Source organism: Lissotriton helveticus, chromosome 1_1, assembly GCF_964261635.1.
Source record: "Lissotriton helveticus chromosome 1_1, aLisHel1.1, whole genome shotgun sequence".
NCBI classification, from domain to species: Eukaryota; Metazoa; Chordata; class Amphibia; order Caudata; family Salamandridae; genus Lissotriton; species Lissotriton helveticus.
The window spans coordinates 574,127,897-574,155,292 of NC_136057.1; the positions used below are offsets into that span (position 1 = coordinate 574,127,897).

General features: G+C 46.0%; 1 protein-coding gene across 3 annotated transcripts in view; it reads left to right on the forward strand.

Moving 5' to 3' along the window:
• Positions 1-27,396, forward strand: part of PYROXD1 (pyridine nucleotide-disulphide oxidoreductase domain 1) — a 328,561-nt gene that overhangs the window by 111,002 nt on the left and 190,163 nt on the right. For all 3 annotated transcript variants that reach the window (XM_078674061.1, XM_078674062.1, XM_078674063.1), the window contains exon 3: positions 27,129-27,248. In XM_078674061.1, the coding sequence (XP_078530187.1) occupies positions 27,129-27,248 (120 nt within the window). The remainder of the gene's footprint in view (positions 1-27,128; positions 27,249-27,396) is intronic.

Sequence of the window (27,396 nt, forward strand, 5' to 3'; positions counted from 1 at the left end):
TTATCTTGCAACAATTCACAATTTCTTTTCAAAAGTCTTATTTTCGTCTGAAGTTATGTATGACTCAAGGAGTGACACTACTTCTTCATAAATGTCCATCCGAAGTATCATTCCCTCAGGTTCTGGACAGTTCGTACCACACCATGGAAAGTCAACCTTTTCTAGGATTATTCTCCTTATTTCGCTCAAGACAAGTGGACGGACGAAATTGAGAGTTAGCGTTTTTTCAATTTCCAATCCTGGTACTATCAGTTCTATATCCACAATTACAAAGGGGTCCGTTCTAATCAAGATCACTTTCTTCACTTTTCCAGATCTGCACCCCTTTGAAGACATTCGTAGTATGGTTTTAGTCCACAACAATAAGCACTCCTAGCAATTCTACTACTCGTTCAAGCATTTCCAAACGAAGAAGAGTTCCCTCCAATATTGGATATCGTGAACAGCAAACTGGAAACTCAACTGTCTCTAAAAGCAATTTTCTTATTCCACTCAGGAGAGCAGGATGAACGATGTTGAGTGTCAGCAACCTTTCGGTCTCCGCTCCTGGCAGTAGAAACTTTATTTGCACTGTGATGATCGGGTCAGTTCTGATCAGTTCCACTTCCCTGATCCTCCCTGTTCTGTGTCTCCCAGACATCTGCAACAAGGTAGGTCCAGTCGGGAGTAGAGTATCTTCTGCTAGGCACTCGCACCCTACTTGATCTTCTAAGACCCTCCTCGGCTTGATCCTGGATATCTTCTTCTGGATCTGAGTCTTCGGATATAGGAGTAAGTGTTTCTTCTTGGGCCGACCTCAAACTTAGCCTTCTTCTTCTTGTTGGCCAAGTGGCAGCTCCAAGCCTTATTCTCCTATTCCTTGTCCTCCCACTTGGTTCTTGATCGCTCCGATACGGATCTGAGTCTGAGTCGTATTCACTTCTGCTCTCTCCTTCAGTTGCGTCTTCTGTCTCACTGCCGTCCTGCCTTCGCTCTTCTTCTGAATCCGATGCGTTCCCAACTTCTTCCGACACCCCCTCAGCTGCCTCAATCCCTTCTTGCGACTCTTCTTCCACTTCCGGGCTTTCGTCTGGGATGGGAGCTGTTCCTTCTAGAGGTGCTGGAACTCTTCTAGTATGGGATGCATGGATCCAATTTGGCAGCCCCCCGCACTTCACCGCGGTGTTCGTGATCAGGATTACCTGAAAGGGCCCACGCCAGCGAACATCTAGGCAGTTCTTCCGGACGTGTTTTTTAACCAGGACCCAGTCCCCTGGGTTCAGGTCATGACACAGGTTCCTCGCTGTTGGAACTTCAGCCGCATGCACCTGAAGGGACACAGAATGGATGGCGTCAGACAGTCCTTTACAATAATCCAAGATCAGATCATCTGTAATATTCAATAGAGCAGTAGTTGGAACTGTAGGAAGTCTCATGGCCCTCCCCATCAGGATCTCGTGGGGAGAGAGACCTGTCCTCCTATCAGGTGTGCTGCGCATGCTCATGAGCACCAATGGAAGAGCATCTGGCCAACTCAAAGATGTGGATGCCACTACTTTAGCCAATCTATTCTTCAAAGTGCCATTCACTTGTTCCACAATTCCTGAAGCTTCTGGTCGATAACTACAATGCAGCTTTTGATCGATATTCAGTGTGGAGCACAACATCTTCACTATTTCGCTGTTAAAATGTTTTCCTCTGTCCGATTCCAAAGAGGCAGGCACCCCGAAGCGCGGTATCAACTCCCTGAGCAGCAATTTAGCCACTGTGAGTGTATCGCACCTACGTGTAGGGTACGCCTCAACCCATCTGGAAAATACGCATACAATCACCAACACATACCGAAGGCGATTGACTCTTGGCATTTCGATGAAATCTAGTTGCATTCTATTGAAAGGCCCCCCTGACCTCCCAATGTGACTCAGTGTGACTGGTGTTCGTTTGCCTACGTTCAGTTGTTGGCAGGTAACACATCGCTTACATACTGATTCTGCTGCTATTCTGAATTTCGGGCAATACCAAGTCTGCCTAAAAACTCTCATCATAGCATCCCTTCCTAGATGTACTGGACCATGTATTTCTCTCGCCATGGGATTAGCTAATTCTTCAGGTAACACAGCTCTCCCATCTGCTGAAACCCAAAAATCCATTTCACTTCGCACACAGCCTGCTATTTCCCATGACTTTTTCTCTTTTTCAGGTGCGTTCTCCTGCATTATTCTTAAATCCTCCCAAGTGTCTACAGTTTCTAACATCATACTTAATTCTGTCTTTTCTTCTGCACCTTCTATTTCCACCTTTGAGAAAGAATAACTTTGTTCCGCACAATAGCGTGCGACTTCATCAGCATATCTATTACCTTGTGACACAAAATCTGTATTCTTAGTATGAGCTACACACTTCACTACTGCAATATCAACAGGACCTTGTAATGCTTCTATCAGCAATCGCACAAATTCTCCATTTCGAATGGGCGAACCAGAGGAGGTCATGTAACCCCTCTGAGACCACAACTGCCCGAAATCATGAACCACACCGAAACCATATTGGCTGTCCGTGTAGATGGTGACTCTCTTTCCATTTCCTGCTATGCAGGCACGAGTTAGGGCAATAATCTCTGCTACCTGTGCGGAATGTACTCCTTCCAGGCAAGCGGCTTCCACAACTCCAGTAATGGTACAAACAGCATAAGCTGCTCTCAACCGACCAGTATCGTCCCTTAAACATGAGCCATCAACAAAGTAAATTTCATCGGGGTCAGACAATGGCTCATCCACAATATCTGGTCTGGGTTTCGTGCATAGTTCAGTCACATCAAGGCAATCGTGGTCTTCACATCCTTCGCCTTCTATTACAGTAGGTAATGGCATCAAAGTAGCAGGATTCAAGACAGAGCATCTCCTGAGAGTCACGTTTTCTGCGGCAAGTATAACTTGCTCATAACGCGTGAGCCTACTATTGGTCAGATGCTGCGTCTTCGTCCTGGTCATTAACAATTCAACTGAATGTGGTACATACACCACTACTGGATGTCCCATTACAATACTTTCGCTCCTTTCAATGCTGACACCCGTTGCAGCAACGGATTTGAGACATCCGGGCAACGCTGCGGCTACTGGATCTAATGTAGCCGAAAAATATGCAACTGGTCTACGGGCATTACCGTGGGTCTGTGCCAAGACTGACAAAGCACATCCCTCTCTCTCACAGCAATAGAGTGAAAACGACTTTTCATAATCTGGCATTCCCAGAGCCGGAGCACGACATAAATCGTCTCTCAGCTGTAAGAACGCCACCAGACATTCTTCATCCCATGGTACCGGATCACTCACCTCCTTGTGCGTCAGTTTCTGTAAGGGCTTTGCTTTCAGTGAAAAGTTAACTATCCACTGTCGGCAGTAACCCACCATTCCTAGGAACATTCTAACTTCTCTCTGTGTTGTAGGCGCATTCATTTTCATTATCGCCTCAATCCTCTCTGGGGACACCTTACGTTTCCCTTTTTCTAACCTGTGCCCTAGATACTGTACTTCTGTCAAACAATACTGTAACTTGCTCGGAGATACCTTATGTCCATTTTCAGCTAAATGATTCAGTAAGGCAATTGAATCTACTTTACAAGCTTCCTCTGTTTCTGACGCAACAAGTAGGTCATCTATGTACTGTACCAGAACCGAGTTCTGTGGCAGTACTAGATTCTCAAGATTCTTCTTCAACAACTGATTAAAGATGGATGGACTGTCTGTGAATCCTTGTGGGATTCGACACCATGTTAGAACGCGATCTTCCATTTTAAACGCAAAAAGGTACCTGCTCTCTTCATCCAATGGGATTGAAAAGAAAGCCTGACAAAGATCTATCACTGTGAACCATTCTGCTTGACATGGTATTTGAAACAATATTACTGATGGATTCGGTACCACGGGACAACATGAAACGACTATGTTGTTAATTTTCCGTAAATCCTGAACTATCCTAAACTTCCCGCTAGGTTTCTGCAAACCCATAATCGGGGAGTTACAAGGACTGCCCACGATTTCCTTCAGTATTCCCTGCTGCATCATTGACTCGATCACAGGCTTTATTCCCGCAATCGTTTCCTGGGACAATTTGTATTGAGGCGTTCTTGGAAACTCAACATTTGGCTTTACCAGAATTTTTACCGGTTCTACCCCTTTAATCAATCCTATATCTTCTCCTGTGAAATCCCACACCTCTGACACCACTGCATCTCTTAAGTCTTGTGGAAGATCTTCTACAGTCAGAGTAGGATATAGTTCTACACAGAATTTTGAATTGGCCACCTTAAAGGTAGCATCATCGTCGGTAGTCTGTACCTCCACTCCTTGTGGGGTGCAGTATATGGTGCAATTCAATTTGCATAACAAATCCCTACCTAACAGACATACCGGACTCGAGTCACAAACCACAAACTGATGTTCGTTCATGTGGTTTCCAATTTTCACAGACACTGGTTCTGTCAAGGGACTAGTCATTCTTTTATTTGCGACTCCTACCACTTGAATTGTTTCCCCTGACATTGGCAAGTCTGGAACTACCGCTGATCTCAGAGTCGAACGAGTAGCCCCAGTGTCCACTAAGAACGTAGTGGGACACCCTGCCACTTCTGCCTCAACAAATGGCCCTCTCTGATCCACTTCTAGAACTGCCCCGAGGGTACAGTCCTCTTCACTGCTCACCCGTTGTCCTGTCAAAGGATCAATGTAATAACATTTTTCTTCCTCGATAAACAGAGGCATTTGTTTAAAGACCTTTCCTCCAGCTGCTATCTTCGGTGGCTGTGGGAATTGGGCCCGTGGAGCCGAAGTCCCCCCTTTGGCCACCTTACTACTTGGGACTGTCACTTTTTGCACTGGGTCTTCTTGGACCTGCTCTTCTACTTCTTGCTCTCCGTTTTCAGGGTTAAAGGGACACTCGCGTCGCCAATGCCCCACCTGATGACACAGATGACACTTTGTCGTTTTCTTTAAAGTGGCAAAGTCTATCCTAGGTCTCTGCCCTTCTTCATTATCTTTGTTCTGACCATTTGGTTTTCGTCCCATCCCCTGCTTCTGCTGGCCACCCTTCCCAGCGGACTGCATTTGCACCACCATCAATTTCTCCTTTAGATTCTTGGCTTTAGAATCCATCTCATCACTGCAGTACCTCGCATATCGTAAAATTTCATCTAGTGGTTTGTTCTGCCAACAGATTAAATGTTGCTGTATCATCAAACAAATATCAGGTCTCAACCCCAATACAAACTTTGACACGAACTGCCCTATGTCTTTGGGATCCATTACATCTAGTCCACTGTATTGCTTGAATGTTTTCAACAATCTTTCATAAAACTCGTGAACTGTCTCCTTGGGTTCCTGCCTTGTTCGGTCTATTTTTACCCAATCTATATCCTGTGGTGGTACTTTATCTTTCAGCCATGCTATTACCCTTTCATACTTTCGCATGACAATCTCAGATGGTCCATTTGTTCGAACATCCCTCAATGGTTCAGCATTTGGCCATTCGACACTAGTCTTACAAGGGGTCCACAAATCAGATGGGACCACGATGTCAAACAACGTGTTCAAATCTATCCACAATACTTTCGAAATTTTAACAAACCTCTCTACCTGCTTATACCACTCGACTGGGTTGTCCCGCAACTTCGGAAATGAGTTGGTAAATGCGGCTAAGTCTCCTCTACTCCAGGGTACATGTACATAATTTCCATTTGATATTTCTCGCAAAGGGAATGCCTCCATCTGCATTACCCTTCCCTCAGGGGTCATCACGTTTGTACTTCGCCTAACTGTGCCCTTTTTCGACCACCTTTCTTCCCATTTATCCAGTTCTCTCCACACTCTTATCCCTGTTACCAACTCTCTTATGTGTGTTTTTAATCCAGTAGTTCTCTTCTCATCTAGATCTTGGTCTGCGTACTGTAATCTGTGGTTGCTCTGCAATGCCCTTGTCCTAGACAAATCCACGGCATACTTGTCTGCCAAATCAGTCAGTTTTTCATGAAACGCTCTAGCTTTCCTAGTAATATCCTTTGCCATGAACAATAACTCATCCTGTTCATACAATTCTATCCTTTCCAAAGGCAATGTTCCATCTATTATCTCATCAACATCTGATTTTAAACTGGTAACATCAAGCCTTTTTGCCTTTATTTCAGCTTTCAAGACACTCAATTTAGCTCCTCCATTTGCATCTCTCCCATCCCAGCTCCGAGATCTACGTTTAGGTATTGGTGAATTATAGGGAGTCCTCCCCTGTTCCCATCTCTCTAGATCCCATGCCTTTCCGTCTTCTCGGGGTGGGTGGTGAAACACTCCTTCATGCCTCATAGCCCCTCTCTCCCCTTCTGGGCTAGTTTCACGGGATGCAGGGTAAGATGTTCCCTTACTCCCTCTTTCTTCCCTACGTCCCTGTGATTCTTGATTACTTGAAGCATGACGGGACCTGTCACTATTCTCCTTCCTCCAATGTTGGACATCTTCCCCAAGCGTATGATGAAGGCACCTAAACCTATTCTGAAAATTCCGTACCGCCTCATCTCCTCCGTTCCCCCAGAGACGGGACATTTCCTCACATTCTACAATCCTAGTATTTTGTTCCGGCTGTTCTCTCTGATTTGTAGGACCTGCATCCCCCCTATTCTCTTGACTTTGGCCTTCCCGGCCCTGACTACTCTCGCTGGCCCCACAATGAGATACAGTCCCGTTTCCCCTGCTTTCCCACTCTGGTTCCGTTCTTGTCCTGTTACTCGGAGATACTATGGACCCGTCCCATTCCCTCAAATCAGCTCTTAACTCTGAAAAAGATCTTGGCCGCGGTCCCCTTAGATCCATTGGTCCTCTCGGACCTCCCTGTTCTGAATTGGGACCGACAGTTGTGTCTAATGGGGTGTTCCACGTTACCGAACCTGGTAATTGTTTCCATGCATTCGTCACATTATTCCTCCTTTCCATCTCAATCCTTTCCCTATCCAATTGCCTTTGTTGTTCCCCTCTATCTCTCTCAGAATTATAGATCGAAACTATGGGTCCTATGGTAACAGGCACTTGAAGAGCGTCTGGCAATCCCACAGACTCAACCCTTTCTGTGGTTGGCGTTTTCTGCACCACAAACCTTCCCACTACACTCTGTACAGTGTTGTTTAGAGGTGTTTCTCCGCCTTTGCTAGGTGTCCATTCCGATATAGGGAGTGGTGTATATCCCTCTATCTCATTCCCATCTTCCCTTGCGAGCCCTCTATCTTCTATCAAACCCACTCTCGGAGGTGGTCTATCCATTAACAATCTGTTTATCAGATTGTCCTCCGACTCGCTTTCCTCGTCTTCTTCCATGAGGTTTCCTCCTCCTGACACCTCCCTCATCGGATACATCTTCTCCACCTCAATAGTCTGTACCCTCCAACGCTTTTCCTCCTCATCCCATTTGGAATCTCGCACTGCCCTTACCGATCGCGTCAGCCTTTGTTGACGCCTGTTCAAATTTCGGTCGTGTGCAGCCTTAATCCATGCATTAAGAGCCTCAAACTGTGTTGGTCTAGGTGAAGGTTTCAATGAGGACATGGTTGCTTTTAGCCGATGTAACACCTCTAACTTAAACGTTCCATACTTCGGGAACTGCATTTCCTCATTTCCTTCCGTAAGCTTATTCCAAGCCCCAATCCACAATATCGTATGCAGCCCAACATTCGTTGCCATATAATGAGCTGGCGTACCCTCTGGGGGAGCCTCTTCCCCGTAATAATGTTCACTTCGTTTACGTTTAAAAATCCCTTTCAAACACTTAAAACACTTCATGATTTCTCTTTTCTCCGCGTTTGTTTACTTCCTGATGATATTCCACCAATCTCGGCGCCGTTCTCACTAACTGGCCTATCCGTACGCGACTTTCCTCCGACGTCACTCTAGCCGCCCAACCAGAGCGCGGTTCTAGCTAACGTCACACCAACCGCTCAATCACAGCGCGGCTCTAGCCGACGTCACCCGTCCCCCTTCGCAGCAGTTCCCCTCCTTTCTCAGCTCGTCTCCTCGGTCATGCACGCATCCCATTCATACTCTGAAAAATGATTACTTCCGTCCAAGCGATCACCTTTCTTTGACTGTACGCCCACAGTCTTTCTGTAGTTGTCACCCTAACTTGGCGAATGTCTTTCCGATTACTTCCAGACAATCGCCTTCTCCGATAGGTTACTCACACACAGTAACTTTCGACCAGCGTCCGTTACTCACACACTCACTCTTACACTCCCCCTATCTTGGATCCACGGCGGTCAATGGTACCTCGTGACCTCCGTACTATGGTCGACAACTACCCTGGATGTTCGATACACCCAAAACCACTTAAGCTCTGGCCTGAACTTAAGATTTCACCAGTTCACCCGTTTACCAGGTTACCAGTTTACCAGGTTGCGCGCGCTCACAACCTTCTCTCACTCACACTACAGGCATTCAACTCCGCCAGACATTACAATACAAATACAACACAAAACACCGCAATCTGTTCACGCATGACCCTTTTTATACTCACTCTCCGATACTGCTGCTTTTCTCGCACCGTCTGCACCTTTCGGCACACGATTCTTCCGCTGCTCGTCTCTCGACGTCTCGGGCCTTGGGGTAAACTAACCTCTCTAGATTACCTTCCTCAAGAAGATAACCATCCTCACTCTGCTACCAACTGCTAACGCGGGATTACTGGTTACTAATTATCTTACCAAATCCCATTTCCTGTCGACTGAATCGTTGGTACCTGTCTTGAGTAAAAGGTAATCTCACAATAAACAATCAATTTAAGAACTTACACCACTCTAAATGACCACTGACCAAAATTAAGTTTTAAAGATTTAATATAAAGTCAAAGATAACTGAAGATACAAACTTCTCAAGATGAGATTCAAAAGGTATATCGGAATCACTATGAACATGAACTTCTTGAATAGTCTGAGTCTGAAGAACAAAATAATAAGTACAAGTTCGAATACCATCAGGGTTGCTAAAATGGATACAAGTTGCAACCTCAAAGTCATTACAGAAAAGAAAATTAAAGTTAGTCTGTCCCTACACTACACTAAATGACATCCCTACTTAGCAAGATCTTAACCCTCTAGGTGTCAGCCGTGGTGATTTCCTAAGAAGATCACGCACTTCTCTTTGTCTCTTCTCTGATAATGGGTCTCTCCTGATCAGCCTATCTGCCTACCCATCCGCTTCCTTAGGCTCCCAAAATCATCTGCTCTGCTTTCCTCCCGGGTCACTTTCCCTAATACCAAATCACATTTCCAATAGAAACGCCCCTTGGGACGCCCCTCACGTGGTACATCTTTGCGCGGCAAACTCCATGATGGTACTCTTGAAGACCCTCGTTAAAGTTGACCTTGGTTCCCAGGCTTCTTCTTCCGTGCGCTGATACCCCCTGAAATTCCTGGAAACTCCTACAGGCCTGCGCAAGGCGCCACTGAACAAAGTCCCTTTCATTCGAGCTGATTAGGACCCTCGCACCTGCATACAGCTCTTCCTGCAGTGGGCCTCAAATTCCAGACTTCACCATATCTTAGGCCATAAAACACTCTCAGAGCTTCATACTGGACACCTCACGACCTCTCCTCTAACGAGCACATGACGATTTGAACTACATGACATTATCGGCTCTGGCCTACTTGATTTACATGCAGCAGGTTCCTGCACTCTTAAAACGTTAACTTGATTTAAACAGCAAACATTCTTAACTAGCATACGTTTCTAAAATAACACATCTATAAAGCACATACTTTTAACCCTAAGTTCAATAGTACATTTTGAAAGAACCATGTCAACCTTGTCTCACATTATTTTAGCAGCACGTTTAGATTTGCTTGTGAATTGCCATGAGGCCTACACAAAATACTGGGTTTTTAGAGTTACATTCAACTCTTACATTATTCCTTTAACATGAGAACATGAGGTTTTCATATTCATCCCAAACATTTCTACATTAATCTCACACAGTTATGATTATTGTTACTCTACTTAAACATTCTATGCATTTCACCACTGAATATAAGACACTCTGTGTATTTCACTTCTAAATATAAGACACTCTGTGTATTTCACTTCTAAATATAAACACTCTGGTGCAAAGTACATGTTAACTAACTACGTGCTTGTAAATATGGCGTACTTATACATTTTTTCAAACTTGTGCTCTCTCACCAGTATTAAATGTTACACACATTTTGATCTTATGCGGCAGCTGGACTTAAATGGTACAGAAGTGCACTTGCAACGTGCAGCTCCTTCCAAGCTGCCACCGATGTCCCTACTCCGGCTACTCTGTCCCTGCCGTGGCAGAGTTCACTTTTCTGCTACCTGAGAGTGCCCTTAGAAAGTACCAACAGTATTAAAATGTCCTCCACTAATGGCATTCAAAAGTGGCCAAGGAGCTTCACTTTGGAGAAGCAGACTGCAGCGAATCAGGCTGACTCACATTGCAATTATTTCTGTGCAGTTTGCTTTATTTTTCTGAGTGATTTAGCACGGTAGCAAATCGCTCCAATGCCTTCAGTTCATGTCCGCACTATAAAAAATTGCAAAAAAAATAATTAAGCATAATTAATACAACCCTCAACAATTCTGAAGCACCTCCATTTTGGCAGTCTTCGGGTACAATCGAAAAACTGCCAACCTGGATAAGCTGGGGACCTTCCTAAGGATGCACTATTGAGCACAACACTAGAGGCCTGAGGGTGCTCTGCTCTGGTCTCCTCTACCCCCCTCCAATGCAGTGACATCCTGAATCAAAAGAGTTACAGGCATTACGTAATTTCCTCTGCGCTTCTAGGGGCAATCTCTAAAACCAGAGCCAACTCTCCCCTCACTTCCTGCAGCAGCTCCAGAGAGCAAACAGAAATGTCCCAGACAACGAGGCGCTTGTACCTGTGATCCAAGAGCCCCAGAGAGAAAGAAAACATGGTCTTTGCCTCCTGCTGTCCGAATTCTTTCTGTGCGCTTTGCTGCAGCAACTTATTATTCTAGTTGCATGCTGGCAAAGCCTTCCCCCGTAGTTCTGGGGTTCATATGGGACGGAGACAGCTCTGCTGATGGTAATAGAGGAGGCAAGGAAGTTGGTGGATGAGGGGGGAATGGCTGCCATCATTCTTTTAGATCTCAGTGCGGCGTTTGATACGGTCAACCATACCATCTTGGCTGACCGACTTAAGAGCGTCGGGGTAACAGGCGCTGCACTGGCATGGTTCTCATCATTCCTCCGTGACCGCCACTTCCAGGTCTTCAAGGGAGATATGGCCTCCTCTAGTCTACCTCTGGGATGTGGGGTACCACAGGGCTCGGCCTAAAGTCCGACGCTCTTTAATGTTTACATGAGGCCGCTAGCGGGGATTATCCATCCTTTTGGCATTAAGATCGTCAGTTATGCAGACGATACCCAGTTAGTGGTATCACTTCACCGCGACAAGGGTTTTTCTAGCGCCCTGGCTCCTTGCCTTGAGGCAGTGACCAGATGGATGGAGCGCTCCTACCTTCGCCTTAATGGGGATAAGACAGGGATCATGTTGTTGGGGAATCCATCACCCACCATCTCTGTCCCCATATTGTCTAGGTCTCGTACCATCTTCAAAGCCACAAATAAAGAGCTTAGGCATTTGACTTGATAATTCCCTTAATTTTTGGCCACCATGCTCTCATCTACCTGCTATGGATTGTTGAGGATGCTCCGTAAAATTATTCCCCTCCTTCCATTTGAGGCTAGAAGGGTAATGGTTCAAGCCCTCATACTGTCCCGGTTGGACTATGGAAACATTCTGCACCTGGGAGCCCCACAAGCCACAATAAATAAATTACAGGTAGTCCAGAACTGTGCAGCACGGATGCTCCTGCAGGTTCCACGGCGGCAATCAGCAAGGTCAGCATTGCAACAGTTACACTGGCTACCTATTGCTGCCAGGATACAATTCAAGGCCATGTGCCTGGCACATAAAGCCATGTGGAAGATCGGCCCTGCCATCCTACACTCTCTGTTAACTCCTTATTTGCCGCCTAGGACTTTACGTTCTAGCTCCTTAAATCTGGCCACCACAAAGAAAATAAGTAAGGTGAGATGGGGAGGACGCTCTTTCTCATTCACCGCTCCTAAATTGGGGAACTCCCTTCCCCAAGCTATGCGGGGGAACAACAACTTGCTGACCTTTCGCAAGCTTTTAAAAACACACCTGTTTAGAATGCTACCTTAGCAGTGTGACTGATGTTATTCTGCCTCCTTGTCTTAAGCGCTACGAAGCCTCCAGGTAGTTAGACGCTATAGAAATACTCTTAATAATAATATGGGAAGTTACTGCTGTGAACCACAGCAGGAAGGAAAATATGTTTTTAAGTTTCCAAAAATCTATTTAGTGCTGATATTGCGTGCCCCTCCAAGGCAGACAAAACATTGCAGATTGCAGTTTTATTTTAATTTGATGTATTTCTGCTTCTGTGCACCTACATACTAGTGCCTAGCCTGCTTTAAATTTAGAATACTGTGTTTATTCTTTGGATTGTGTATGTTCATAGGGCCACATATACATTTTATGTGGGGCATTATGCATTTCGCTTTTTTCTGTTTTATTGGTGTTCTGCTTCTGTACCTGGTGGTTTTGATCACATTTCATTTCCTCCCATTCATTTCACTGTTTTGCGAATTATTTGTCTCAAGCAAAACTGCAAGTCCCACAATACAAAGTTTCTAACAACAAGACTTAGCGAACTACTTACTAGTGAGATATTTCAGCTAAGGTGTTTAACATTTGTTTTCAATGCTCGTGAACGCTCAGGTCGGGTGCAGCGCCTGACGTTTGCTGGGGGGATTCTGTGTTGTGTGAGCTGATTCTCCATCTAAGAGCTCGCTAGCTACAACGATTAGCTTGTCAGACCACTCAGTGTGCGCAGGCACGATTTAAATGCTGGCGCCTAACCCATTTTAAAAATTGTCACTTTTCATGTTTGAGCACTGATTTTTAATACTCGCATTTTCTTACTGCTTCTTTGCACATTTTGCTCCTCCTGCGGCCTCCCTCGCCCCGTTCCACCGCAGCTGACAGTGCTGTTTGAGTGGAGGGCGAGGCGCCATCTTGGGCTGTGTTGTCCCTGAAGCCTGGCCGGAGTTAGCGGTCTAGCGCTGTTGGGGAGGCAGGGCATAAAAAGACAAGCAGCGCAGGGCTCACTGTGAACGCTCAGGTTGGTGGCAGCGCCTGACGTTTGCTGGGGGGATTCTGTGTTGTGTGAGCTGATTCTCCATCTAAGAGCTCGCTAGCTACAACGATTAGCTTGTCAGACCACTCAGTGTGCGCAGGCACGATTTAAATGCTGGCGCCTAACCCATTTTAAAAATTGTCACTTTTCATGTTTGAGCACTGATTTTTCATACTCGCATTTTCTTACTGCTTCTTTGCACATTTTGCTCCTCCTGCGGCCTCCCTCGCCCCGTTCCACCGCAGCTGACAGTGCTGTTTGAGTGGAGGGCGAGGCGCCATCTTGGGCTGTGTTGTCCCTGAAGCCTGGCCGGAGTTAGCGGTCTAGCGCTGTTGGGGAGGCAGGGCATAAAAAGCAGATGTGCTTCCGGGAGCGCAGCGGGCGCGCCGATGGCGCGCCGAAGGTGCGCCAAAGGTAAGCCCGTCTGCGCCCGTCCGCGCCCCGGCAGCGCCCAGGGCCAGAGGGGCTGTTCGTTTAGGACCCCCCCTTTTTAACCCCCCTATCACATATAGTAGAAATCTACTCCTCTCCCTTAATAAAAATCCGTGCGCCCACGGCTTTTCATGGGACATCTTAAAATATTAAAAATAGGCTGTAAAGAGAAAGAAAGAATTTGGAGGCGGGAGTACTGTCCACTGGCCAAGGCGGAACTTCGAGCAGCACAAAAGACCTATTATGCTGCTATTAAGAAGGCTAAGGGAGACTACTACGCTGATCGGATTCAAAAAGCCAATAACAATAGTAGAGACATTTTCTCTATTGTTAAAAGCTTTACGTCCCCAGTGGCAGAAACTCAGACGGCCCCTATTTCCGAGGCCTGGTGTGAGGAGCTATCCACTTACTTCACAGACAAAATAAGAAAAATTCAAGAGAGTCTTAAACCTACCATCTCTGATCACGTTATATCATTTCAGGATGCCTGTAACCAAGACGACTCTACTTGACCTTTTATTCCAACTAATGATTTAAAGCCGAAGGGCACGCTGTGTTCCTTTAAAAAGGTCGAGGAGTTGGACGTTTTGGCCATTCTCAAAGCGCTGAAATCCGGATCTCCGGCAGATCCCTGCCCTGCAAGAGTTCTGAGTGGTGTGGCAGGGGTTATTGCTTCTACTGTAACTGATCTGGTTAATAGATCTCTTCAAGCCGGTACAGTACCTTCCCAGTGGAAGCAAGCAAAGCTCCTCCCACTGTTAAAAAAACCCTCAGCGGATCCTCTGATTACCTCCAATTACAGGCCCATCTCCCTCCTCCCGGCCCTAGCCAAGGTCTGCGAGAAGGTGGTGTTCCGTCAGCTGGAAAGGTTTGTGGAATCTACGGGGGCCTTACACCCGGCCCAATCCGGGTTCCGTACCTCATTCAGCACGGAGACCGCGCTCGTGGAGGTCACCGAGGCCATTAGGGAGTGTCTGGACGGAGGCGGCAGAGCGGCTCTAATTTTATTGGACCTCTCTGCCGCGTTCGACACGGTTCCACGCGTCCAGCTCCTCTCAAGGTTGGAGGACATTGGCATCACGGGCGCGGCCCTTAATTGGGTAGAATCCTTTCTTACGGACCGTTACCAACAAATCTGGCTCCCCCCTTATCATTCTTCGAACAGCAGGGTAGACACAGGGGTCGACTTTGAGCCCCCTTCTTTTTAACGTGTATTTAACGCCACTTATCTATCTCGCGGAGAGCTTGGGTGCGAAAACAATGGCTTACGCCGACGACACCCAACTTCTCTTCACTTGGGATAAGGGCAACCTTGATACAAAGAGAGCCCAGCAGTGCCTGTCCTCGGTGTTCGCCTGGATGGCCCGGGCCTGCCTCAAATGTAATGAGGACAAGTCCGAGATCCTGCTGTATGGCCACTTTCCAGAGGCCTTTAAAGAGTCCATTTGGCCCAGGGGACTACCCTGCCCCTCTGGGATCAGCGGAGTCGCAAAAAAACCTAGGGATCTGGTTTGGAGCCGATTTATGTTTCCGAGACCAAATCACGCGACTGGCGGGTACCTGCTACGGAACCCTTACCACTCTTAGGAAGTTCTTTCCCCTTCTCCCCCAGGAGGCAAAGGAGACAGTAGCCAGAGCCCTTATACTCTCGAGACTGGACTACGCCAATGCCCTCTATATAGGTGCACCTGACTTTCTGCTGCACAAATTGCAAGTGGTTCAGAACGCGACAGTAAGGCTCCTGTTTAACATCCCCAGGAGTCTGAGTGTACGCAAGCAGCTCTGAGTTACACTGGCTTCCAGTGACGCTGAGAGTTCGCTTTAAGATTCTGACACTTGCTTTTAAAGCACTACATGGTCCCTGTCCGTCCTATTTAAGGGACAGATTTGCTTTTTACTATCCACCCCGCCAATTGCGTTCTGCCACCATGAGACATTTGGTTACCCCCAGATTTAAGAGAGCTAGACTGGGGGGAAACTCCTTGGTGGTTAGAGCTGCTCAGATGTGGAACCAACTACCTGACCCTCTCAGACACACAACTAACCTAACATTCTTCAAAAAGCACCTAAAAACTTACCTATTCAGGCAAACCGTGTAGTCCTCCTGCTCTCATTTGTTCTCGCATTCTGATTCCCCCCCGCGCCAGGACAGTCTTGACTAGCAGTGCGCGTTACAAGAAACCATATAACATAACATAACATAACATAACATTATAGAGAGAGGAAATTAACAGACACGAAAGTTATTACAGCTGGATACCGGTCAGGTCAACAGGTGCACAGTAGAGGATTGTACTGATATAGCTGATTGAAGACTGCAGCTGAACGTGGTTTATTTGCTGAACGTGGTTTATTTGCGTTATTTAAAAAAGCACCAACGTCGAGCATTTTACCTACTTCAGGGCACTTTTGGAGTGGTGTGGCTCACTGGTTAGAGGTGGCAGACCCGGGAGCAGAAGTCGGCCTGGGACCAGGGTTCAATTCCCGACGCGGCAGGGTCGTGGACCAGGGTCAGCAGACTCGACAATTCTCGCCTCGGTGCCTACTCTAACCTGGGGTCCCACTCGGCAATTCTGGGCATTATCTTGCCTAATCTCCACAATGGCCCCATCAACGCCAGGGATGTCTGTCTCCACCTTGGGGATTCCCAGTAGGGACCATCCCACAGGGAAAGCCAGGGCGGGTTCCCCAGTGGTATACAGCGCCGGGACGCCCCTTTGCTGGGGCAGCTGTGCGCTTTACAAGTATACGACATTTAACATTTAACTTGGATACTCTGCACTTATACATAAATAATAACAGAGTGTAGCGAGTCGGGTGTTCATATAACCCACGTCATGAAGGAGCCTTTCTCACAGTTCTGGCTACACTACCAAACAGCACTTCGCAGTCTGGAAATTATACGCCCTTGGGGGTCCCCTGTGGTGTGGATCAAAGGATGGACACTTACCTCAAACAAATGCAATTGTTTAATCTGCAAATTAATAAAATGCTTAAAAGCCAATGTTGGTTTTAATTGATGGACTACCTTGAACCTTCACAATTATAAGAATGTATTCTATTTGAGAGGGAATGTAATGGTGTTACCAGCTCAGTTCTTAAGCGCATGCTTTTAATGAACACTTATAAAAAAATAAAATGTGTGCTCTAGGTGCAGTTTGGTTTCTTCTTTACACACCACATGCATCACATCCACAACACAAAGTTTCACATTATCCCACAAAATTCAACAGCACACCACTCCATACCACGCCACAACACAAAATACCAATCCACATAATTGCACTCCATGCCACACAACCCCACTCTTCATAATTTCAGTACAACCAATACTACATAATTACTATCCACATAGTTCCACTACACAATTCAACTTTACACCACGCTATTCCACAAACCACAATTCCACAACTAACAATTTCAGTCCAATCCACCTATTTCCACTGAACAACACATACATCCACTCTGTAAACATAAGTAAAAACATTGTCATTTACAACATCAATAGCTCTAACTTTCACAAATGCGAGACCTATTGCATTGCAAGTGCTTGTTGTATATTGTAAACAGTTTTATTTATTTTAGACGAGGAAGATGTGGCTTTCAGTTACACTTGAATTCAACTTGTTTTTGTTATAAATGTGGTGCAAAAGCTGCATGGCACATAAAGCTTACACAGATCAGTTGTCGTGTTTCAAAGAACAACAAAGTTTAAAGTTTGTACAGCTAACGCAAAGCACCGACTGAGTGAATTGATAATCACTTTTTAAAATTTTAACATACTCTTCCAAGGGAAGTGAAACATAACTTGTACTGCATGACAAACTAAAATGGACTTTTTGTAACATATTTGATTTGAGGCTTTGGGCACTGTGCTAGGAAGGCACACTATTTCCGCTTATGTTCTATAATTCTATGTCAACACTGGAGGCTCCAATTATGATTCACTTTCTTTACTGTAAAGTTTTCAGCAGCTAATCACATTCGAATAAACAGAAACTGCATTACCCATATACCCCAATACATCACATGCTGAAGGAAGTGACACCATTAGGGTAGCCAGGTCATTCGCAACCACCTCTCAGCCTTCCATACAAATGAAGAGTCGGTCAGACAGTCGAGAATACAAACCAATATATATTTATTCAGATACACTCTAGTGGAGCCCAGACTCTTAAGATTGCTGCAGAGGGACTGACATCAGCAAACAAGGAAGATACATTATGTACAATTCAGAAACATTGAAGGCACGCCCATACTGGAATTTTCCAGGCATATGCAGCTAAACAAAGAAGTACAGAAGGATGAGTTTTGATTCTGAGGTCGGGCACACACTATCTCCTACCCAAGGTCACTCTCTCCGTGCCCGCCACTAGACTAATGGGAGAAGGCCTCTATCTCGAGGGAAAGGTATGCGCTAATAAGAAGAGTGTGTTCAATAGCATAGCAAGGCCTAACCTTGGAGAAACAAAACTTACCACAGGTCGTTTCGCAGAAGAAAATAGGGATTAGGTTCAATCATGGTTAAAAATGGCGGCCAAACATAAAATGGTGCAGCGAATGCTAACTTACATAGAATAATACAGAGATAAAGTAACAAAAACATTTTCATTCCAACAATGCCCCACTATAAGGCAACCCATATAAGTACCGATGACTCCATTTTGTGTCCTCTGTCTTTGCTGCTTCGCAGAGTGAACACAAGATGATGGACGGAGTGCTGAAACTTTACAGACACTCACCCCCAGTCACATATCTAGGTTGAATCCATCATCGTTCTTTAGCTCACTTCGCCACCTCAGTTCAGACCCAGCTATATGCAGATCAGTCTTGACCCAGTGCCTCATGGGAACAGTCCAGCCCAAACTGCCAAGCCAGGTTTTCCCTGAACCAGAAACTAGCATCCTGGGACCAGTTTCGGGGTAACACCCCTTATCAGCCAGGTAGCTTGAATCCAAAGTGAGCAAGGGGCCCACGTCCGGGCATACCCTGTCAACTTAGGGCTAGCAAAGCAAACTCAAGGAGATGATGGACGGAGTGCTGAAACTTTTCAGACACTCTCCCCCAGTCACAGATCTGGGTTGAATTCATCATCGTTCGCAGCTAGTTTATTACATTTACACCCTTTTTAGGTCCCGCCTACGCAGCGCGCATGCGCAGCATAGGAGGAGACCTTTAGTAATCGATTCAGTTTTTGTCCCAGAAACGTGCATGCGTTGCATTGCTTTCAATGGCAACACATACAAGTTTGGTGATTCCCTTGCGGGATGGAGCTTTAAACCATCTGTTTTTAATTAAGAAATGGTTCCTGCTCGCTCCCGCAGGGGAAACAGGCGCAGGCCCCCTCCTCTCTCCCCTCCCCCTGCTGCCTCCTCCTCTTTCAGCGCGAGGTGCGCGCGCTTGTCATTGTATTGGATTGTAAAAGTACGGGAAGGGGTACAATGAAATTGTGCACATTACTTCTTTGCCAATGGAAATGAGTATCATCACAATATTATTTTAAAACCTTTCACAACGAATGCCCTTTGAGATACGCTGATACAATTACAGTGAGGTATTTTCTTATCTCCTCCTCATCTACGACTATTGCGCCTTGTGTTCATGCCCTTGCCCTCTGGTAGTGCTATTTTAGAACACCCCTTTCTTGAACGCCACTACTCAAATAGCACACAATTCAGGTTACTTGTTTCATTTGTTTGAAAGAATGAAAGGTTGAGTCAGTCCTGCACATACTGAAACCTGAGACAAGAAGGTTGCACAGAGATCTCTGCAGACGCTCAATTTATCTCACTGGCACTACTAGATTCGTTTGTATGGGGTGATCAAGTCCGCGCTGATCTAGCGGCCCTTGGGTAACTTGTATGGGTTTCTCTCAGGAGGGTTTCAATTGAGTGGCTTTTGTTGCATGACAGCGGTCTGAACCTCCTCTTCGATCTATTCCGGCCTTGAGATCCCCGCTAAAGCATCCACAACGCTGAGAAGATAGCTCAGTGGGTTTAGCGACTAATGGTGGGGATCTCTGTGCAACACTGCAACTAACCGGTTTGATTGGGGTTGCTGAGCGTTTATTATTGTATTTTATTTACAGTGCTTGGAAGCTGCAGCCTGTGGCACAAAGTCCTCAGCCATCAGGAGTAGCGCAATGTGGTTCTTACCAGGGCTGCCGATGTGCACCGTGCGCCCTGGACCCTTTGCATGGGATGCGTGGCTCCCACAGCCGCGTCCCGTTTATCCTCAGGCACCGGCCTCATGGTGGCCACCAGGGGGCAGCGGAAGCTGGCAACGCTAAAGCAAGGCACCGCCCTCTGACAGGACAAGGAAGAAAGGAAAGACCACAGAGTGAATGAACCAAGGACGAAACACAGACTAGTCATAATAATCGCTTTATAGGTGGGCAAGCCGGAGAATTCACAGAAAGCCACACGCCCCACCCCTCCGCGCACCCTTGGGGTCTATGAGAATGGAGCTACAGCGCAGAGAGGGATGCAGAATAAACAGAAGCTAGAACGGCTCGGCTCTACTTTGTCTCAAGATTCCCAGCTGACCTCTGTCCGATCCAGAGTCTGACACCAGGCTCGAGCGAGTCCGAGCCTTCAGTGGCTTGCTCCCCACCTGTAAAAGTTGTTTGATTTGCACGACAAAAAGAACTGGAGTGACACGCAGATATTTTTTCAATACACATATAATTGGCACATAAGCAATGAAACAAGTCATACAACGAGTTAAACTTAACATGCACTGACCATAAATTTTAAAACAGGCACTTCACTAAGGTATTCAAAGAAACGGATAAATGGCCACGCAAATAAGAGAAGAATGTTACACAACGAATGCACAAACCTTTACAATTACAAGGGAAAATACGATCCTGGGGTGGAGGGGGGAGTTGTGAGGGTTTGTTGGCTCAAGGCAACAGAAGTGTCTGGCTATGTGAAGAACAGAGTGACTGCTCTTTATCCTAGAAATATTAGTTCATAAAATCTCAATGTTACTCATTTTATCACTCTCACAAAATGAAAGACTGAGCCTGCCCTGCTGGTATTCAAACCTGACACCCACAAGATACACGCAGATCCAACGAGTACAGTGGTCTCTTCTGAAGCAGAAGTCCCCCCCGAAGCATTCTGGGGGATTGACTGGCCCACAACGCAGAATACCAGATTCAGCAATCCATTTTTTAAAATATCAATAAACTCTCTCTCTCACTCTCTCTCTCTCTCTCCCTCTCTCTCTCTCCCTCTCTCTCTCCCTCTCTCTCTCTCTCTCTCTCTCGCTCTCTCTCTCGCTCTCTCTCTCTCTCTCGCTCTCTCTCCTCCCCCTCTCTCTCTCTCTCTCTCTCTCTCCTCCCCCCCCTCTCTCTCCTCCCCCTCCTCTCTCTCCTCCCCCCCCTCTCTTATCTCCCTTCCCCCTCCCCCATCTTTACCCCTCATGGCAGGTCTCTGACACCATTCAGGCGAAAGATGGGTACAAGTTACTTTATTGTGGATGCATTGTCATGAGTACTCCAAAAAAGTAACTTCAAATATTCCATGGAAAATATAAGATTGCATTTTTTTAAAACATATTTTTATTGGTTTTGAACATCGTCCGCATGGCGGGACATGTCTATCAGTATCAATGGTTATAGGAGCTTGCAACTGTTAGCCTTTCCCTCCTAAAGGTAGACAAGCATTGGCATAGCCAATAGGGCTCGCTTTTGGGACCTTATAAGTGTTTACCCATGCAACAGTTGATGTTGTTGCACCAAGGACATTGTGCTGCATAACTAAATACTTATAAGGTCCCAAAGGCGAGACCTATTGGCTATGCCAATGCTCGTTAATACATAGATATAACCTTATTGTTGTGGTATTTAATTGAAATTGACAGTATTTGCCTGGCTGAGGCCACACTCCCCCTTTCTCTCTTGAATTACCAATAGCCTCAGAAGTATATCAAGAGAATGACACAGTGGAACCCTATGAGGAGGTTTTCCCTGACGATAGTGATGAGCAGTTGAAATTCGACTTGGTGGACACTGTTGACTGCAGTGTGCAGAAATGCGTTAAGGTCCTAGTCAGGGCCTTCTGTCCCTTTACTCATCATTTACAAGGCTAGGCGCGCAAACAGGGCTGGCAGCCCTTGGCCCCTTCAAGAGGACGCTATGCCCACCCTTACAAAAAAATGGCAAGGCCAAAGCAAAGACCCAGATGGAGGTGCATGCAGAAGCATTTGAGAAACTGCGGCACAGAATAGACACTGAACATAACCATTGTGCATCCCCTCAGGGAGAGACATCCCATAAGTCCTCAAACTCTGATCCTTCCCATTTGGAGGACAGTGAATAGTATGATGCACCTGGGCCTAGCAAAAAAAAACGCCTGTCTTCATCCAAGAACCTTTGGGTACTTAACTTTGAACCCACCCAAATTATACACCCCAGGGCTTCAAATTGGGTTCCTCCTCCGGAGGTTGCAGAGTATATCCGATCGCACCTCCATCAGGACTTCCATAACGAGGTTCATGCTCGTCTTCTAGCAGAATTGCTTCATCCAAACCTGTTAAGTAAGGTCGCAGATACCTCGGAGGTGGACCCTACCATGGTCACATTTATGAAAAAGTATGCAAAGGACCCTAAGAAGGGCCTAGACCAAGCAATGCATATTTGCCAGGACAAGCTTCTGGACATGCCTGGTCCATTGGCAAAGATACTCTAGTTAGCTTTCCATGCTAAAGAATCTAACTCCCCAGTGGATCTGGATGTCTTAGTGATTTGTTTGCAAAAGGCCATTTACTAACCGGGTAACACCAACTGTGCTATCTCCATGGAACGTCAGACATCTATTTTCATGCAAATAGATACCAAGCTTAACGATTTGGCCACCTTTGAACCTAGCCCAGTGTTTGGGGGTCCATTTGTTAAAGAACTCGCAAGATTCTGCTCCACTTTCTCCACACTGGACAAGGCTCAAATTACACTTAAAGTGTTAAGAAGTTCTCTTTTTGGCAGGGCCGGGCACTTCAGAGGGCGCTCATCAGGCCGGAGTTCCTGTCAAGGATACAACCCCTGAGGCAGAGGTGGAAGGCATGGAGAACCAGTAGAGCCCACCGTCTATCCCACCATCCCCGAAGAGGCTGTCCACGATTCTACTGTGGCAATCACAGAGGGACAAAAGGAAAATTATCCAGTTTTTAGAGTTAACCTCATATGCAGAAAACCATTCATCAATTTTGCACCAGGTCCTGTGGTATGCAGACCATGACCTGTCCACTGGACACTACTGGGACGCTGCTACCAATATTGCTGGACTCCACTTGGTTAGCCTTTATGTCCAGCTCCCAGACACTGAGTTGATGGACCATTCTCCTGTCCTCCATGGCTAGTCTCTCTCTTGTCATTTTCTCGTCAGATTCCATCTTCGCTTGGTCAGCTGCATTTTGAGCCCACTCTTTGCCTTTCTGTCCCTGAGGTTAGGCAGACAGGCTGCTCCCTGTTCCATCCTGGTCATCTACTGGAGTTGAGCTGGGCTCTCCTTGTAGCTGAGAACCCAAGGTTAGGTCCACCATCTCCTCATAGTCTAATAGTTCTCTCATCCTCATTATCATCATCATCGACTCCTAAGGTAGACTGCAACCTCTGCACCTCCTCAAAGGCTCTGAGGGCTAAGTTGAGATCCAGTATGGTAGCCTTCTTGCCTGCTTTCATCCCCTTTTCTTTGCAGACTTTCAGCAGCTCAACCCTGCTGAGGGTGTTGAAGTTTCACACCTTCATATCCATGGTGCAAAAAGGAAGGTAGGGCATGTCATTTTTTGAAAAGGGAGAACACTGGTAAATAAAATCTATGGAACATTTTTAAAGTAAGTGAAATTCTTTTTCTAGGATTTTTGTGTAACACAAGTCACTGTATGGTACTGCACAAATACAAGTCCTGATCCACACTGCTGAACACCAATGTGAGAAATTGTATTGGTGGTTCACTGGGGTGTGTGCCTTGGTCAAGCAACAGCCACAGTCCCTGGCAGGATGAACCACAAAAGTCACTAAATTAACCTATGGTAAACCTGGATAACTTGGCACAAAAAGCAGTCCTGCTAACTTAGAGTCAATGTGTAAAGTATTTATGCAGCAGGCAAACAGTAATAAATAGAAAATACAACACCAGAAAAATCCCACACTCATTAAGAAAAGAGAGTAAACTTTAATAAATCATTTGACACCAAAATGTGAAAATTCCAATCAGTAGAAGCAGAGTTATGAATTTTTAAAGTTTATGGCAGCGCCTTGAGACCCTCACTGGTGAGAAGCGCGCTTTATAAACCCCCTGATTGATTGATTGATGGTAAAAACTAGCACCTAAAAGAACAAAGCACCTACCGCGGACATCTAGTTGTGTAAGACCAGGTCAAATTCGTCATCCTTCATCTTAACATCACACTGAGTAAGATTTAATCCTGGTTTTACTCCAACCATCTGAAACTGAACCCCAACAAAACGGAAATCTTTCTATTCTCCCCCAACAGTAACCACTAGCTTCAAAGGTGGCCAAATCGTTAAGCTTGGTGTCTATTCACACGAGAATAGATCTCTGACGTTCCATGGAGATAGGACAGTTCGTGTTTCCCAGTTAGAAAACCTAAGGCATCCAGATCCACTAGGGAGTTAGATTCTTTGCAAGTAAAGCTAACTACAGTATCTTTGTCAATGGACCAGGCATGTCCAGGAGCTTGTCCTGGCAATTATGCATTGCTCGGTCTAGGCCCTTCTTAGTGTCCTTTGCATACTTGAAAAGGGTCTACGACTGGTGGAACACCACTTTGGGGGTTCAGGACCCACTCAGGCCGGGCCCATGTGCGAGTTCAATATGGAGAAAGCCTTTTATGTCCTGTGGCTCTGAACAAGAGGCCAGCAAACTTGGAATCACTCTGGTAGTCCGGTTCCAAACAGCAGGGCTGGTCTCTGAGGGTTCAAGTCAGCAAAGCAGTCCTTCCAGGTGCAGCAAAGTAGTTTTATGGAGTATACTGCTGCAGCGGAGAGTCTTTCCACAAGTCCAAAAAGTGAACTGGAGAGTGGGCCTAAGGGCCCTATTTTTATAACTGGTGCCTCCCTTGAAGTCGGGAGAAGTTTGTAGAGGTTTCTTTTGGAATTTCCTGACTCTCCTGCCCTGGTTCGAAGCCGATTCGAGAGACAATGTAAATGTGATAAGCCTGTTGTGTGAAGGTAGTGCACAGCCTTTTTAGTTGCAAGTGGGGCTGTGTCCAGCTCCTCCCCCTATCCTGCCAGCGGCTGACCTATTTAGCACACCTAATCCCTCTATTATGTGACTCTCTGGGAGGAACTCACAAAGTCTGTCAGTTACACCCAGTCATGTGACCCAGGGAATGTGGAAGGCACCAAATGACAAAAGGCAGCAAAATGGCAACTTTCTAAAAGTGGCATTTTCAAAATTGTATTGTATAATCTGACTTTACCATTCAAGAGTAATTTTCATTACAATTTCATAAATATCAAAACATGAAATGCTTATCTGGTCCTAATCAAAGGATAGCATTCATTAAATGTGATAAGGCAACCCAATGTTATCCTATTGGACACGTATGCGCCTATCTCTCCCATAGGATAACGTTGATATTACCTTATTACATTTTATAAATGTAATTACCAATTGGTTAGAGAGAAAACCTTCAAGTCTGGTGTCTCTGAGGTCACAATTTAAAATCCAAACTTATAGTGCAGTCAGATTTAAAATTGCAGTTCTGAAAATGCCACTTTTAGAAAGTTGGCATTTTCTTACTTTAGCCATTTGGTGCCTACTGCCAATCTCTGACCACGTCTGGGGTGGGTGACAGCTGGGCTTGCTGTATTCTCCCTAGACAGCCACATACAACGGGAGCTTAGGTGTGACTTGAAGGGCCAGGCTGGCAGGATGGTAGGGAGGAGCTGGACCCAGCCTCACTTGCACCTGAATAGGCTGCGTCCTGTCCCTACCTCTGTGTAGTTAGTCTGGCGCCTGGGCAGAAAAAGGCCTGTCTTTGAAGTCTCCCAACTGCAAATGCACACTGAGAATAAGTACTGAACCTCGCACACCTCCACTTCAGTTCGCTTCTGAACCTGTGAAGACTCTGCCAGGAAGAAGGACTGCTGAAGGCCTGCCACTCTGCTGGACTGTTGCTTTTCTGGAGTCCTGCCTTGCTGTGCTGCCCTGCTGTCTGCTGTTCCTGTGCTGGAGTGACAAGAACTGGACCTGCATCACTTGAACGCAGAGTGACTCCAAGAGCTAGCTGGCTGGTCTCCTGATCCAAAGACTCAGGAACATAAAATACTTCCAACCACCCTGCTTATGCACCTGGACTCTGCCACTTGTGAGTCTGCCCTGTCAAGTGGTGCCACCCCAGGCCTGAACTCTCTGAACGGGAACATTGCTGCCGTTGCGTTGAACAGACCTGTTGCATCGCCACTGTTGCGTGGATCAGAACTGGCACATCACTCCTGTTGCATGGATCAGAACCAGCATATCGCTTCTGTTGCGTCGACCAGAACTGGTGCATCACCTCTGCTGTGTGGATCAGCCCAACTCATCACCTTCAGAAACACAACTGTGTGACACTGTACCCGGGCAAAGGTCTCCGCATCTCCGGCGATTGCATCCTCAACAATGACTTTGAATCTCCTCATCGCAGCTCATCGCTCATCAGAGCCAAGACATCGCAGCTGCTGCACGGATCAGGACCAGCACATCACTTCAACTGCACCCTGCATCTTTGACATTGACGTGGTTAGGATCAAGGTACTTTTGTTCAGTGGGCCTCACTCGCGCTCTGTGTCCGGCCCACACTCCATCGCGGTCGGGCTGAACTTTTGACTTTGGCCCGGTCCGACGCAAACGGATATCCCAAGGAAGCATTTATTGATTCTAGGTGCAATTTTACCGTTTGTTCTTCAACAATTCATTACTCAAGTTCTACTTATTGGCTTATTGGCTTTTTGTCGTTTTGTTCTTGTTCTGTTCATTTCATTAATTTTTATTTATCTAACCTGGTGTGGAATCTTTTTTGTGTGGTGTTTTTACTCTTTTACTCTTTCACTGTTTGATGTATTGCACAAATACTTTACACATTGCCTCTCAGTTAAGCCTGACTTCTCTGGACCAATCTACTAGAGGGTGAGCACAGGTTAATTTAGGGGTTGCCTGCCTCTTACCCTGACCAGGATTATTGTTGCTGCCTGACTTGGGCTCATACTTGGGCTCATACCCTAGTCAGCCAAAAACCCAATTTCTAACAATACTGATCACTGTAGTTGTGAGTATAATCTTTTTATCTGAAACTAAAAGAACAATTACTTGTGGTGCTCATGGAAGGAGTAGAAGAAAGCTTGATGTTTGTATTTGAAGAAGGGTATTCTGGAGGTAGTTCGTCTAGAGCATCCAATGGCAAATGCTTGAAAGAAGTATATTGTAGGAATAAAATAAAGCTAATCTGTTTTTCTTCATTTTATTTCAGATTTCTAAAGCCTTAGAGGAGTTTGAAGTGGAAGAACAACCAATCACGATGCTTGAAAACAAATTTCCTAATATAAGGGTGATACAGTCGGCTGTGAAGAGGCTGGAGAGTGCACAACACGTACGTAAACCGAGTGATCGTTGTAGAACATAAGGGTTGAACGTATTGATATTTGAGATGGGAGGTTTTACCCATGAAGTCTCTTTATACTATGAGACAAATCTGTTAAAGGTACTACGTCTATCAATGGAAAGGCTAAATCCAGAAA